This window comes from Acanthochromis polyacanthus, chromosome 1 (assembly GCF_021347895.1).
Source record: "Acanthochromis polyacanthus isolate Apoly-LR-REF ecotype Palm Island chromosome 1, KAUST_Apoly_ChrSc, whole genome shotgun sequence".
NCBI lineage: Eukaryota > Metazoa > Chordata > Actinopteri > Pomacentridae > Acanthochromis > Acanthochromis polyacanthus.
The window spans coordinates 30523089-30540018 of NC_067113.1; the positions used below are offsets into that span (position 1 = coordinate 30523089).

A 16930-nucleotide genomic window follows, 5' to 3' on the forward strand; every position below is an offset into this window, starting at 1 on the left:
GAAAAACTGTTAAACATTAGCTCTATATACGCCGTTCATTAGGGCAGCCATTTATGAGCATGACCATAGCTTGCCTGGTTAACATAATACATGTATCGAACATGGTGTCTTACAAACAACACAAACACAGAGGAGTGAACTGTAGCTTGTATGAAACCTCACCAGACCTGTATGTGGGCGGCTGTTTACTCTGGGAGAGAGGAGGATGACAGCATAATGGACAAACCTGCCAAAGGCCTTCCCTTGAGCCGACGGCCTTGCAGAGTAGTAGTACTGTTTATACTCATCCATCCACACCTCAGCCGCCCGCCGGGTGTTCCTGCACGGACACAAACATGACACCTGCTCAGACGACGTAATGACAGAGCTGCCGGCATTCCTGCAGTCAGCTCTAATGACTGCATCGCACAGACAAACCTTCAGACATCAGCTCTGCCCTGCACTAACATCAGGGCGATAATCGGGCTTGGAGAGCTTCAAATTTTAGCTGTACTTTCTACAAGTGAAGACAGGATTGTCTCAGAAAACAACAACTTTGACAGCAGCAGTATATGTTAGACAAGACTGCAAAATTACAGTGACTCTAAAAAGTACTCACCCCCTTTTATGTTTGTTTTTTGTTTTTGTCCCTTTATTGCTTTTCACTGTTGAATCGCACTGAATTTCATTTGGCACAAAATAAGACTTTCATGTCAAACTGAGAACAGGTTTCTACAAAGAATGTCAAATAATTAAATATGATTCAATGTAAAATATGTGACTGCATAACCAAGACACCTATGACTCTTAGGAAGGCCACCTAGATGTCTATGATTCTAAGGTGGGCCCCTAGACATCTATGACTTTTAGGAAGGCCAAAAGGACACCTATGACTCTGATGGAGGCCACCAAGATACCTACAACTGAGAAAGGCCACTAGGATACCAATGTCTCTAAAGGGAGGCCACCAAGACACCTATGACTCTAAAGGAAGGCCATCAAGACACCTATGACTCCAAAGGAAGGCCATCAAGACACCTATGACTCCAAAGGAAGGCCATCAAGACACCTATGACTCCAAAGGAAGGCCATCAAGACACCTATGACTCCAAAGGAAGGCCATCAAGACACCTATGGCTCCAAAGGGAGACCATCAAGACACCTATGACTCCAAAGGAAGGCCATCAAGACACCTATGACTCTAAAGGAAGGCCATCAAGACACCTATGACTCCAAAGGAAGGCCATCAAGACACCTATGACTCCAAAGGAAGGCCATCAAGACACCTATGACTCCAAAGGAAGGCCATCAAGACACCTATGGCTCCAAAGGGAGACCATCAAGACACCTATGACTCCAAAGGAAGGCCATCAAGACACCTATGACTCCAAAGGAAGGCCATCAAGACACCTATGGCTCCAAAGGGAGACATCAAGACACCTATGATTCCAAAGGAAGGCCATCAAGACACCTATGACTCCAAAGGAAGGCCATCAAGACACCTATGACTCCAAAGGAAGGCCATCAAGACACCTATGATTCCAAAGGAAGGCCATCAAGACACCTATGACTCCAAAGGAAGGCCATCAAGACACCTATGATTCCAAAGGAAGGCCATCAAGACACCTATGACTCCAAAGGAAGGCCATCAAGACACCTATGACTCCAAAGGAAGGCCATCAAGACACCTATGACTCCAAAGGAAGACCATCAAGACACCTATGATTCCAAAGGAAGGCCATTAGACACCTATGACTCCAAAGGAAGGCCATCAAGACACCGATGATTCCAAAGGAAGGCCATCAAGACACCTATGACTCCAAAGGAAGACCATCAAGACACCTATGATTCCAAAGGAAGGCCATCAAGACACCTATGACTCCAAAGGAAGGCCATCAAGACACCTATGACTCCTCTAAAGAAATTAAAGCTTCAGAGGTTGAGATGGGAGGGACTGTGCATACAAAAACTACTGCCTGTTTTTCAGCCGTCAAAGTGACAAAGTGAGGAAGGCCACCAAGACACCTATGAGTACTCTAAAGGGGTTAAAAGCTTTAAAAGGGGAGACTGTGTTTTCAACAACATGGGGTGAATACATTTTATAGCCACTGTAGTCAATTATGAGGCACTTTCACCATCAAAAAAGGGAATTCAACAATCTAGAATAAACAACTACATGTTACTTGTTTCTTGTTTTTATGTACTTAAAGTTTGTAAAAACGAGACAGTTTATTGCAAGTAAACAGACAAAGTGTGGGAGTTTTCTCCACTCTTATTTCTTCACTTCATTTCTACGGCATCTTATTAGGGTGACGGGCTAAATAAAATTCACGTTTTTTTTGTCAGTTGTCATATACAGATTTTATATGCTGCAGACTGCAAAAAAATACTGCTGACAGACTGTTTTCTGCACATCCTACACATTGTTTGGAGGTGTGGCAGGTTGAGATGAGGAAAAATGCAGCACAAATCACACCAAGCTCCAAGTGTTTACCAAAAAACTACCCAACCCAGTTACAGTAAGTGGCTGTTGTTGTGTTCGTGCGGCTGAATCATATCATTTTCTTGCAGCCTGGTAGAAAACACAGTTGGAAACCTCTGAGAACAACACATTTAAAACGAGGAGTAAGCAGTTTAGTTTGTTTTGTTCTGCAAACGGCTTCAGAATTCAGTGACTTAGTCATCTCTCACTGCCACTCGGGTCAAAATGTGTGGATGGAGTGAAGATTGCCTGGTGAGTATAGTGACATTTAAGACTGTAAAGCTGAATCTGGGGTTAACTTGTTTGGTAAACAGCGTTACCGGAGACAGATCGACCCGCTCACTTGATGTAGGTGAGAGCGTTGCCCTCGGGGAAGTCGTACGGATGCCTTTTCCGGAAAACGTGACCGACGCGGCTGCAGGGAAGAATCTCCAGGCTTCCTCCGCACATCCACACCCGGAATGAAAGCTCTGCAGGAGGACGGATGGACAGCATGGAAATTGGATTCCCGTCACTGCAGATGTTGTATCTATCCGTCTACACAAATCACACAGTCTGATGTGCGCCGTCCCGCCACGCTCACCTGCTACATTTTTTAATGCAGCAGATGGCTGTTGGTTGTAAATAAGCGGCTTGAAAGCTGTTGTAGAGGATAATTTAACACTCTGCCGCCTTCAAGGACACATTTGGCATTTCGAGCTGTTGGACCTCTGCAGCATCCGAAAGAGCCAGACTAAATACATGAAATTAGGACATTAAAATCTGCAGTGTTTTCACTTAAATTTGAATAAATCATTGGGAACAGCTGTGCGTCCTCCACTAACACATATACATGTGGCACTCAGTGTGACAAAAAGCATGTTTTATTCATTACTGTAGAAATATACAGACTTTTGGGAGAAAACCTTGGAAATACAACATTCATTTTCACTGAATTTGAAAACTATTGTGCTTCTCTTTTAGTGAATCTGGGTCAAACACTTTAACCAACCACTGATTTTATTTTATTTTCCTTTCACTCGGGCATTGCTTAAGTTTAGATAGGCATTAATGTGGGAGGCTACCTGTGACTCAGAGAGGCCACCAAGAAACCTATAAATCTGAGGGAGGACACCAAAACAATTTAGATATTTGGCTCAATATTCCCATTCAATATACATTTTATTTTGTAAACCTCGAGCCACCATTTGGTCATTTAAAATGTAAAATTCAGCCCAAAACTGTTGCTAAAATATAACAATTCGATATCAAATTATGCTTATTGCATCAGAGTCACTAATCTCCATTAGACATAGTATAATAAAGAATATTTACAGTGTTCCGGTCTATTTTTTACCAGCAGGACCAAGTAAAGCTTGGTTCTGTACATTTATATTGGGGTTGCAGAGTTTATAAATACACAGAATATGTAGAGTTGGATCGTTGTGGAGGATGACATACTAATAAAACATATTAATTCTGAGCTCACCAAAGTTCTCTCCTCCCCAGATGTCCATGTGGGTGTCATACTGGCCGAGATGGTTGAACCAGCTCTTGTCCATGACAAAGATGCCGCCAGCGATGACGGGAGTCCTGCAGAGAGGAAAGGGAGGGAGTCACGTGCTGCACATATTTCTCACCAGAATCACCAAAAAGTGAGTTGCATATGTGGAAAAACAGCTTATAAGTAAGCGAGCTTGAATTTGTACGCTGCCATGAAATTGTTGCCATTTTGTTATTGAGCCAGTGACCTCAGACGAGTCAAAAAAAAAATAAGGCCTCAAAAATAAGGACATTTCGAAGTGAAACCCCAAACTTTAGAAAATCTTTCATGCCATCAGCAGTCAGGCTATTCAATTCAAAATTAAACAGATAAGAACCCTGTCAACTGAATTTCCCTTCGGGGATGAATAAAGTGATTCTATTCTATTCTGTTCTAACTTTTGAATGGTAGTGTATGTTAATGCACATCCATAATGTTTTATACACCACCTGTCAAAAGTTTTAGGACGCTTTCTCATTCAAATGAATGAGAAAGCGTCCTAAATCTTTTGACAGAGGGTGTACATGCACATATTGTGTATTCATGAGAATTTTTAGGGTTGCGATCAGTCTTATGGCTCTTTGGATTCCCGTAGAGGAAGAGAAAAGACGAGGACTGCAGACGAACCTTATGGGCTGTGTCGGGTCGCTTCTCGCCATTTTCTGCTCGATGGGAATCTGCTCCCATTTGAAGTGGAGACTCCAGTCAAACCCTGATAAAAGAAGAGCGTTAAGGAGGTAAAAAGCTAAATTTACAACCACTATGTCTAGACACGAGTACTTAAGGAGACAAGAAGACAGAAACAACTACCCTGCTGGTTTTGGCTGGACTGAGCTGCATGATTTCACCTAATAAATGACCTGATATTCACACCAATCACAGCAACACGTCTAAGAAGAAACGGAAAACTTCCAGCTTAAGTCAGTTTCTATCCTCAGGAATCATCATGTCATGTAACGGGGGCTTCCCTCCGCCGCAGCTGTTTGTGTTATCGGCTGTCTCTGTGAATGATTTGTGTGTTGTAATGTGTACGAACCTCCTCTCAGGTCAGCAGACGCAGCCAAGTAGGCGAAGTTATCCAAACTGATGACGTCAATGATGGGGCTGACCACTCGAGTATGATCCTGCATGAGAGAGAGAGGACCACAATGACACGTTATTACTTATACATTTCTTAAACATTAATCATTGGCTGTGTGGAAGACAAAAAAAAGCTTTATTAAGTCAAGTTTTGTATGTTAAAATCCAATACACAGAGTCAATTTATCTTGTATTTAGGCATCAAAAAGTATTAAGGGATTGCTGGCAGTTAACGGTCTGATCTGAAATATCTCAGCAACTATTGGATGGATTTTGATAACATTTTGCACAGACATTCACGGTTCCCAGAGGATAAATCCTACTAACTTTTGAGACCAGCCGACTTTTCACGTAGCACTTCGAGAAGATGAAAGTTTACACTACTCCGGTGAAATGTCTTACTTTTCCACGGCAGCTGAAGCTCAAAAACCTCGACTGTTCTCCATGTTACAGTTTGATTTTGGACTTTTTTTGTTTTCTAAACTCTGTCAAACACTCTGACAAACTGTCTGGACCTGAGTACCTACCACAAATCTATGTATTTGCATTCTATTACATGGAATAGTACATTAGAAACATAAATAACAGGTTATATAATTTTTTCAGACAACATTACAATGTTTACCAAGAGCAAAAGCCTACCGAAATATATGTCCATTGTTTTCTTAGTTGAAAAGACTCAAACGTTTTATGTTTCTGAGTAATTACAATGCAAACTGACAGCACATTTACATCACCAGTGATCAGCTTTGACATTACACTAAAAAAAGTACAACGCCACACATTATCTTGACGAAAAAAACATGATATGCAGAAGATTTCAAGTTTAAATACAGATTGAAGGTTCATTTTTAAATTAAATGTGGTGATCAAACTGTACAGTAATTTAAAAAAACTGAACAATGACCAGTTTTGGTAATAATTCAATATATTGTACAGAGTCTACTTTTTGTTCATCAGTTTAGATTTTTGACGTCAGACCAAGTCCAAACAAGAAAATGAAACTATCAACAGCAAGAATGTCTTACCAAAAGTTAAAAAAGTAAGGCTTTGTTTTGCTCAAAGCAGAAAGAAATGTACATTCAAGCTGCAGCTAATGACTACTTCCGTTGTTGATTAATCTGCTGACGACTCTCTCCATTAACTGACCAGTCGTTTGGTCGATGGAAATTCCAAAAATGGCGAATGATGGTTGATCTGTGGGTCGAGAAGTTCAAGATATGGTCCTGAAATCTCTGGTTTTGTCAACAATTTTAAATATATTCAGTTTATTGTCATAGAAAAGTAAAGAAACAATATTCAAATTTAAGGAGATACAATTGAAGAATTTTGACTTCTTTTGTTAAAATTCCTGAAGTTGTGATTATTGTGCTAGCTGACATATAATTGATTATTCGTTGTACATTATTGAATATTTGTTGGGATGCATTAGTCACCTAATGGATGATACAACTACAAACACATTTAATCACTGATTATTTGGCTCATTTATAAAGGGATGTGGTTACTTTTTGAGTTTTGTGGTGTTGTCGGTTGACACTGTTTTGCTTTGAACTTCAAAAACTGTGAAAAACAACAAAGATGAACACAAACTGAGCGTGCCAAACTTTACTACCCAGCTCTTAGTGGAGATAAATTGGAAAGAAATCGTCGAACGGCCTCCCGCTGCAGAGGTAACTTTGAAAGCAAACACTGCAGAAGACGGAGCTGTTGATTGCTGAGAGTTTGTGCGTCTGAGTTTTGTCTGCATCTGTCTGTTAGCGTTTGCCCGAGAGGCATCTGCGCAGTCTAACAGCTTAGCATCAGGACGATCCAAATCACTGTTTCCAATTAGAAACCGTCCGTCTTCTTTGCACAGCGACTGAACCCGCCGTGAACTCTGTGTTCATGCGGGGGAAGAGCGTGAATTGCGACTCTGCCAGAGAGCAATTTGGAAAGTGATGCTCTCAACAGCTTTCAGCAACAGACATTTATTGGGCTTTTAATGAGCCTCTGTGATTTGGTAATGCATGAAGAGGCCGCGCTTCCAAAATGGATGTAGATGATGATCGCTCAATGTCTCCTCCTTTGTTCTCTCCCAGTCGGAGTTTATCAAAGTGTCAGAGCGGTCCGATTGTGCATCTTACATCTGGATGCTTTTAATGTCACCGATAAAGTAATTTAAGCTCCTTTTAACTACTCCGAAGTCAAGTATGTGGTCTGTATAAGAGAATAAGTGACTATGTGAAGGCGGAAAAGCAGCAAAATTATCAGTGAACTGTAGAATAGGATGAAACCTCCCTAAAACTAGAAATGTGCTTTTGTTTGGATATTTAATTCATGATGCTCGCTTTATCATTCAGCAACTTTACATCAGTTACACTTCCAAGTCACTACATCAGAACTTGTTCAAAAATGGTGTTTCCAGCTCCCATTATGTGTATTAACTCTACCAACCATTTTAATCGTCCAGAAAAAAATATATATGGAAAACTAGGGAATTGTTTCTTTAAATTTTGTAGTTTCCATCAAGTGTTTCAAATGCAACGCTTCAAAATGTGCATAAAACAACATTATGGAGACCCCACTTATAAATCAATTTCTGCTTCAGGGGCAGTTGCGCCTCTAGAAAAACATTTCTTAGCTTAAAGGCTATTTGTTTCTGGACCATCATACAAATGTCTCCTAAACTGGGCGCAGTCCTTAAGATTGTAGAGTTGCATAACGTTTACCAGGATAAGAAGAAAAACAAAAATTCTGCTGCACATAATTACGATTACATTTTTTAAGACTGGTCTCTAATATCTGCTCTTTTTTTTTCTCGGAAATTTCTGAATAATTGTCCTTCCCAGAGTCTTTAAAGAGCGCACATTAGGCTTTTATTGTTTTCCTTTCCTTCAGTGTGTTGCATAACTATTTCTGTGCATGTTAAAGGTCTGAAAACTTCAAGTTCGCTCCAAAGGGAATTGTCCTCTTCCATAGAAAATGCTGCTTCTTACCTCCCTGGTCACTTTGTTTGAAGCCCAGGCTTTATTTCTGTGACTTATCCATGTCATCATGTAACTCATTTGCATAACATCCGGCTAGCAGCTATTTTGGTCATTAAAGAGTTAGCAGCTTTCTCGCAGTTCGCCATTATTTCCTTGCTAGAGCTGCCTTTGCAAGAGCTACACGTCTGAACTCAAGAACCAATGATGCCTTGTTTTCATCCGACCAGCTGACCAATCAGAGCAGACTGGACCTTGCAGGAGGCGGGTCTTAAAGAGACAGGAGCTAAAAATGAAACATTTCAAATCAAGGTGGAGCAGCAATGAGGAAAAAATCAGTTATTTCCATTTTATTTTTCTTTAAAGCTTGCAAACATTTCGTAGAAGCTAAAGCATGAAGCTGTAAATGTGCACACTATGGGCTCTTTAAAACGACTCGGATAAATAAAAAATGGTGATGAACGGTCTCATGTAGCGTCAGTTTATTGAACCACAAATCCACTAATGTTGGATGCAACTGCATTAGTTGTGGTTTTTGAAAAGAGAAAGGAAAAGACAGAAGAGGAGCATCTTTACAAACACGCAGGATAAATTATGAGCTACAGCTGGAGCACATTGGAGCGATTCTTCATGATCTAAACATACGCTTGAAAGAAACTGCACCACCCAAGAAGTCACCTCCACAGCACAAGAAAAGCTATACCTTCCATAGAAGCTAAACCTCTAATTCCCACAACATTTGCGAGAGGAGAGCTCATTGTCGTCACTTTATGCTGAGACAAAGAGCACCTTTCATCAGTATTCGTGCTCCCAGAGGACCTCCTGAACCCGGGGCTGTGGGAGACTAATGAATCCAGGACGGGATGCAGCCCGGCTGTGGAGCTGGTGAATTATCACGGAGCTCGGCGCTCTCATGAATGCCAGACTGAAAGATTGTAACGCAAGCCGGATGAGTCAGAGCCGCCCGGAGACAAAAGACGAATGCACGGAACGACAAACACGATGTGCACAAACTCCCAATGCGCAGAGTGTTGTGAATAAAACATCGAGGGGTTCATACAGTCGAAACATCTGAGCACGAGGGTGTTTCAGTTCGGGATGTTTCCTGCTGCACTTTCTGAACAAACAGGAGAGTTTCATCCTCCAGCAAAGTCAGAGACACTTTATATACTATAAAAAAGCATTATTTCCAGGAATATTCCAGCCTTTTTGGGAGATATTCTGTTTGTTTGGCCGTCTGTTTGTCTGTCTGTTAGCAACATTACTCAGAAACAGACAAACAGATTTGGAAGAAATTTTCAGGGAGGATCAGAAATGAAACAAGGACCAAGTGATTAGATTTTGGCAGTGAAGCAGCTCATAGTCTGGATCCACAGATTTCTGTATCATTGCGAGACAGCAGCACAGCGTCACTGTCACTACTGCTGTGGATTATTAGGACTCATCCATCAAAAATCCTACAACGACTGAGCAGTCTTGGTGGAGTACCGCGCTCTCTGAATGCTTTTCTTGTTTTTAAACTGCCGATTTTACATCACTTATCAGAGCAAGAAGCTGTACAAAGAGAAAAAAATCATCATACTTTCAATTTTCTCGTTGCAGTTTTGCAATCTATTAACTACTTTTATGTGGTGTGCTGTTCATTTAGGATAATAATTTAAATCTAAGCTGAAACTCACAATATTTCATCAAAATTCCCTTGTTTTTTTAATGTTGAATGTTAAAAAAATCACCAATAATAAATAGCTTTAACTCTATTTATTTAAAATGTGAACAATTCTGAGCCTCTTAGCACAACTGTGACTCACTGAGGCTGTGACCAAAAGACAAATGACAAAAACTGAGGGATTTTTAGGGCTGAACTGCAGGCAGTGTCTACACAGACGATAAGAAAATCCAAGTATTCAAATATCTACTAGTATAATATGTCGACTCACAATATTCCTCGAGTATTAGTAACACTTCTTGTGCAGTTATTCTCAATTCTTGTGATGGAAATATTCACAGAAGTTCAACTTTCATTGTTTCGTTGTTATGATTGAAGGGACTATAGCGTTGCTACGCTGCACAAAAGACATATTTGAGTCCTTTCTACTTGTTGCCATGGTGGTTCTGTTTCCATAGAGGTGCAGAACTTTATATCGCCTAAAAGACAAGCTGAGGAAAAATACAGCAGGAGCAAAAAATGGTCAACTCAGTGGTACTTTTAGATCTACTCTTTTCTGTGAACTCAAAGGACTGGAGGAGGAAAGAGCAGTTCAGAGCTCAGCGTCTGTGAATAAAGCGTGTAGCGTCGAGGCTGATGCAGCAAAAGAAGAGGCTGAAAAAAGTGGGGAAGCAGCGATTAATAAATGACGAAATGAAACCGCTCCTGCTGACTGTCAGCGGGAACGTTTCGGCGGCAGATTTGGGGAGCAGCTGTGCTGTCTGGAGCTCAGTCGCAGGTTAGTAATGTCAGGGGAGGCAGCAAACAGCCCATTACTCATTAGCGAGAGGAGGAGCTCTTTTTCCACGTCTCTCCATAAAGACTGTGGGAGAACACGTTCGTCTCTGCAGATGCAGCGAGTCCCTGAATGCATCTCAGCCGTATTTACATTCTGTGACTCTGTGCAAATGAACACGGCGGCGGGCTCACAGCCAAAACGCCGCTTTAACCCTCGTGTTGTCTGAACTTCCTGAACGCTCCCGTAAAATAAAAGTTCTTCATGTAAAATACATTCTTGGCTGAATTTTCAACCAAAAATCTGTTTTACATGTAGAAACAGCCTGTCCTGCATCACACATTTTGTGAATGTCTGAGTTTATTACATCACGTGTTATAACTGTTTTCTTTACTAAAGTAGAGGTTTGTTATCATTATCACTGCTGCTAAAGGTGCTGCAGAGGTTTAAACTTTACTTGTTTAGCAGAGATTGTATTTCTATGTCCTAAGAAAGTACCAGAAACGTGCAGTAAGTAGTTTGAAATGCATTTTTGAAAGGCAACAACAGTGCACTGTATACAGTACAATGGAATGGAAAACTACTACCTAAAATCATCTCTCATCTTTTGAATCATTGCTCCCACCGACACGGTGCAAAACCTACAACAATAAGAAGAATTTCACTTAAAAAAAAGGGTAATTTAGGAGGTTTTCTCTGCTATTAACTCCGCTGTTGTCTTCATTTACGGGCACCAAAAAATATTGTTTCCTTGTCTAAAAAAAAATCCAAAAATTCAGCAACAAAATTCCACAAATTTCTGAAAATTAGCAAAGAAAATTCCAATAATTCCATAAAAGTTTTCCTTGAATTTTTCTTGTTGAATTTGACAAGAAAATTCTTGTAAATATTTTCAAAAAATTAGTAAAAATCTTTTTAAAAAATCCTAAAAATATCTAAAATGATTACATGTATATCAGTAAGACTTCTAATATTTTCTTTAAGAACATTCACAAAAAAATCAACCAAAATCCAGCGAAATTCGCTGGATTTTGGTTGATTTTTTGTGTGAATGTTCTTAAGAAACATTTTTAACATTTCTTTATTTCCCACCAAAGAAGGTTCGAAGATTTCTCAGAAATGCGGAAAATGCGGACATCAGAAGTTTCACTCTGTTCTCCACATTTTTAAACTTCAAAATTGGCGCCAATTTTGACCCGCAGGACGACACGAGGGTTAAACATAGCGGTCATTTTAGACCCGAAGGCGACACAACGGTTAAAGTTCACGTGGAAATGACAGTGAGATAAAAAAAAAGATGGAGCAGAAATCCCCGTCATAATGAGCCCGAGTTTTGCATTTTCATTCCGAGCATGCGTTCTGGATGTGATGGCGGTGTCCCCGGTGGGCTGCATAATTTGATTTGTGGGATGCAGCGAATGGGGAAAATCTGTCTGCTGCGCTAACAAAGGCTGTTTTTGATCAGAAAACAAGCTCAGCATGCAGCCCGAGGCGAGAATAAACACTGTCGCTATGCGCAGCACAAACAGCCGCAGCAACACAAAGCAGCCAGCGACGCTCCAAAATCATTGTTTAACGGACACTCAGCAAAGCGAGAAGCAAATTGAGATTTCACAGTCGGCTGCCGAGTTGCACTTTGGTCATCTATAAAATGAGATGCGCCGTTGGATTGTTGTCAGAAAGTAGCGCTCAAGGTGGGATTAAAAAGTTCTGAGGCTGTAAAAATCAGAAGCCGTGCCCGATTTGAACTTGGCCGCCTTCCCCGTCGATGTAGTCAGCGCTTCTGCAGCACACAGAGTGAGTCCCGTTATGCAAACACATCATCTGCATTCCCCTAAACTGTGTCAAAACTTGCATTTCATTTTGGGGAAGAGGAGGAAGCTGCAGCGAGCCAAATCAGACGAGTGACGGTTGCGTTGTTGTGGCCAAAAAGCGCATTTGCATCCACTGGATTGGAGCACAAACTTGTAGTTTTGCCACATTTTGAAGGATTTAAAGGTTCTTCTTCTAATTCTGCCTTTGAAGGCCAACAATTGGGGACAAATTCTTGTTGCAGAACCATAAAAATGCTGAATAAAATAACGAGTGCGCTCCTGAACGCCTCGTCCAGTTTTGGAGACTGCTGCTCTTCCACTGAGAAAATGATTGTTACTTCTGCTGATGGTAGCTGCAGACCCACCTTCCATTAGACTTCTACTCAGTGGATGCAGGCTGCAAGTTGAAGTCTGCGTTTAGCTGATCTTTATGATAGATTTAGCAGATTTAAATACAGTAAAACTATGTAATTTCAGAGTAAACAACCATCTGTAAAACTGTATATTGCTAATGCAGACATTATTTACAGTTTGGGATTTAAAAAATATTTTGACAGTCACTTTGTAAATTAATAGCTTTTATTCTGCGTTTGCACAACTTATTATCTGCAATTTAAAACTGGGAAAAATAAGTTAAAAAAAACTATAAAACAGGCGGAAAGAGTAAAAAACTGCAAAAAAAAAAAAAAAAAATGTGACAATGGCAAAAAAATGTGACAACAATGGCAAATATGTGTAAAAAAGTGATATAATAGACAATTTTACAGTCACACATTGGGAAAAATGTGTTACTATTTGTACACAACCAGATTTTTGATATAGACACTTTAGTTTTTTTATGTCTATAGTTTTTTGTTGGTGATGAATGGTGAAATGCTCAAACTATTTTCAAAAACTGTGAAAATAATGACAAATATCGACAAAAATAGTGATATATCTGGCAGATTTAATAACAGTAAAACTGTATAATTTTTTTCTTATCCAATTTAAATGCTAAAGCTACAGAATTACTAGTTATAGAGAGCAAACTGACTGATTCTGAACTAAAGTTATGACCAGAGAAAATTTAACAAGAAAACCCAGGAAATCCCAGGTTTTCACATGAGCAAACTTACACAGTGACCGTACAGTAAATAATGAGGAAGTCGACAGGCTCCTGGCATCTGGAGCAGCTGTGATTTAAATCTGAACAAACTGAGTGTTTATTCAACATTAAGCAGCGCCAGCCTGTGACGTCACAGCCAATAAAGTCTGCCCTGAAAAGCAGCTAAACCCCCACAGGAGGGAAAAAACGGCCTCCAAACGTACGAGGCTGCGTGTATTAAGTGTGTAATTGCGGAGTGCGAATGACGGCAGGCGTCGGGTTTTTACCTCCTTCACTCTCTGGATCATCGGCTGCAGCCAGTCGGCGTTCACCTCGCAGTGACTGTCCAGGAAGGTCAGGATGGAGGCCGAGGCAGAGTTGGCTCCTCGAACACGTGATCGGATCAGACCTGAGGCAGGAAACACAAGACGGTTCAGTCTCAGAAAGGTCACGGATCTGCAGTGTGGCTGAACATGACGCCGTGTTACTGCAAGGGCACCGTAAGAAACGAATCGGAATAAAATGATGAAAATCTGGCGGCAAAAATACCAGAAAAATGTTAAACTAACAGCAAAAATCTGTCAAAGTATTATGTTTTGGGCCGATTTATGTACAGTAATAAATAGCATAATTTATGGTTAAACGCTGTAAATAATTTATTGTTGACATTGTTTACAGTTGTGGGTTTCTGTTGTTTTGGGGTTTTTTAACAGTCAACATGTACATCTGTATTTTTTTCAGTGGTGTTACTAATATTACATAAAGCATGTCTCTTTGCTTGCACGTTTTGACTGTCAAACACCTTGACAGTCAAAACGTGCCACTTAAAGAGGCCACATACACCCCCTGTCAAAAGTTTTGAGACGGGTTCTCATTCAAATGAATGAGAACCCGTCTCAAACCTTTTGACAGAGGGTGTAAATGAGGCGTCAGATTTTTGATAAGTACGCTGTAACGTTTTAAAAACCGTTTTGTTGTTTTTGTTCACAATCACAACACTTAATTTATTTATTTTCTCCTGTGGTTTAACAAAACAGTAAAATAACTGTTAGAAAATGTATTTATCATTTTTCAAACTTAAATATAAATAATTTGTCTTTCTAATGATGGCAAATATCTATAAAACAGTGACATATTTGGCAGACTTAAATCCAGTAAAACTGGGTAACTTAATGGTCACAAAAACAAATTTACCTTTGTAAAAGTGCAGATTTTTGATGAGGACGTTATTTTCAGCTCAAAGTGGCCCGCTTTTTTATTTATTTAATTTTTGCAGTTAAAATTTCTGTAAAATTTCTATTTTTTTCCAGTGATTTTACTGGTTATAGTATGCACTCTCACAAAACAGAATAAATCTGTGAAAATACCAGTAAATTGTTTTGAAATAACCGTTAAAATTATAGTCGTCTACAACGCAATGTCAATTAGAAAAATAAAAACAAAAACAAGCAGCCGTTTAAGTATTTACCCTCCACTAATTCTACTCTTCTTCTGTTTTGTATACATCTGTTTTCACTTTGAAAGAATTTGCTGTAATAAATTCTTGTCAAAAATTTATTAAATTGACCAAAAAAAGGGAAAAAGTTGGGTGAATTCTTTTTTCTTTTTATAGAAACTGTAAATATATGATTTCTCTGAGGAATAAATGGATCACTTAGACAACAAACACAGATGTCTGACCCGGATGAATCTAAACTCACACTCAGCACAGATCCCATTCTTTGTTGACATTTTTTTGCATGATAAACTTCAACAGTTAAAACGTATTTTATGTTATAATACTGAGCTTATTATGTCATTTTCTGCTGAGTGACTCCAAGCCTGAGTTTAAAGATGTTGCTTCGTACGCTACAGGGACAGCTTAAAGACTTATTGATGAATTATGACGTGTTTCTGAACCCATATGAGCAACTTAAAACCAGAAAACATCTGCTGCATCAATTTCTAACTTTTGTCGAACCTAATCAGTCACCAGCTTAATGCAGGCCTAATACTAAACATCTGGAGTCTTATTTTGAAGGATTTTATGGTTAAATATTGACTGATATGCCCACCTTTTTACTTTTTGCCTCAAGTTGTCTACTTTTTCTAAATTCATCATTATTCCACTTTTCCACCGGCGTCTCTGAGCAGCTGCAGGTGAACAGGTGTGAACTTGTTGTTTCAGGTGTTCCAGGTGGCTGCATTCTGATCTAATGAGGTGACTGTCAACAGAAAAGCCTGTCAGCTTCTCCTACCGTGGATTCGTTCTCGTTTTATTCCCCAACATCGACGCAGAAGCTGCTAATCTTTCATTCAGTGGTGGTTTTAAATGACTTTCCTGCTGCCAGACTTCACTTAAAGTGCATCCAAAACAGTCCTCTGAAGACTTTTCCTCTGTTTCTGGGTTGCATATGTTTGACTTAGACTTGCAAAGCTCCCGCAGAATAAACAGCCTTTAGAAACGAGAGCGTTTAATAGGATTAGTCTGAAGCAGACACCAGAATGTGTCTCACTTTTCGCCCCGGCAGCCACTTTAAACTGCTTGTTCGGGAGCGTTAATTTGGAGCGGAAGGTAAAAATCTATTTTGGAGCAGATCAGGAGAGGAGCGACAACAATGGAGGCGTCTTTCTTCATCAAAAGTGCATTTACAAGTGCAGTAAATTACATTTAACACAGGGATCAGAGCAGGGAGTTAATCGTCTTTTGATTTTCTGCCTCATTTGCAGTTTATTAAACACACGGAGCTCATCTTTTTCAGAGTTTGGTTGCAGGCAGAGATCAGTAAATTACCAGAAACTTGTGGAATTGAGCTTTTTAAAGAGCATTAACTAACTTTTACTTGATTATGGGCACACAAAAAAAGGATTTAAATCAAAGTTGATGCGTGAAATACTCACATTTTGTTGAGTTTTGTCGAGAATTAAAGATGTTGAGTTATATTTTGTCAAATTAAGAGGCCGTGTTTGGGAATTATTTAGTGCAGGAGTGTCAAACTCATTTAGTTCAGGTTCTACACTCAGCCCAATTTGATGTCAAGTGGCCAGTAAAATCACAGCATAAAAACCGACAAATAACCACAACTCCATTTTTTCTCTTTTAGTGTAAAAAAGTACATTCTGGATGAATTTTGACATTTAACGCATAATGTTTTTGTAAAACATTATGAACAAACTGAAATTTCTTCAGAAAAACAAGTGAAATTTGAATAATATTATGTTTCAGTTTATCATTAACACATGAAAACGTACAGATCAGAGTATCTACAAAGGAACAAAACATTTGGTCACAGGTATCTGGAAGTAAACAATACAGTATTTTAAAACTTGTCAAGGTTGTCAAGTCCACATCTATGGAGTAATCCTGTCCACCACACAACATAAAGTGGGAACTAAAAGGCTAAAAGGCTACGTTGTCCCCTTGCCTTGAAAATGTACAGAATTTATACATAAAAATGCATAAAAGTCGTGGTAGTGAGACGACAATAAACTTCCACCAAACCAGACTCTGTCACACTGAAGCTGCTCACTCTCATTATATTTCACAATGTTCACTGCCTTTAAAGATTTTCCCGGTAAGGAT

General features: G+C 39.6%; 1 protein-coding gene across 1 annotated transcript in view; it reads right to left on the reverse strand.

The window, feature by feature from the left end:
- Nucleotides 1-16930, reverse strand: part of galnt16 (UDP-N-acetyl-alpha-D-galactosamine:polypeptide N-acetylgalactosaminyltransferase 16) — a 58071-nt gene that overhangs the window by 13897 nt on the left and 27244 nt on the right. Inside the window, exons 6-11 of the mRNA XM_051949077.1 lie at nucleotides 13656-13777; nucleotides 5020-5107; nucleotides 4611-4695; nucleotides 3930-4033; nucleotides 2805-2931; nucleotides 227-319 (exon numbers count right to left, since the gene is read on the reverse strand). Of these exons, the coding sequence (XP_051805037.1) occupies nucleotides 227-319; nucleotides 2805-2931; nucleotides 3930-4033; nucleotides 4611-4695; nucleotides 5020-5107; nucleotides 13656-13777 (619 nt within the window). The remainder of the gene's footprint in view (nucleotides 1-226; nucleotides 320-2804; nucleotides 2932-3929; nucleotides 4034-4610; nucleotides 4696-5019; nucleotides 5108-13655; nucleotides 13778-16930) is intronic.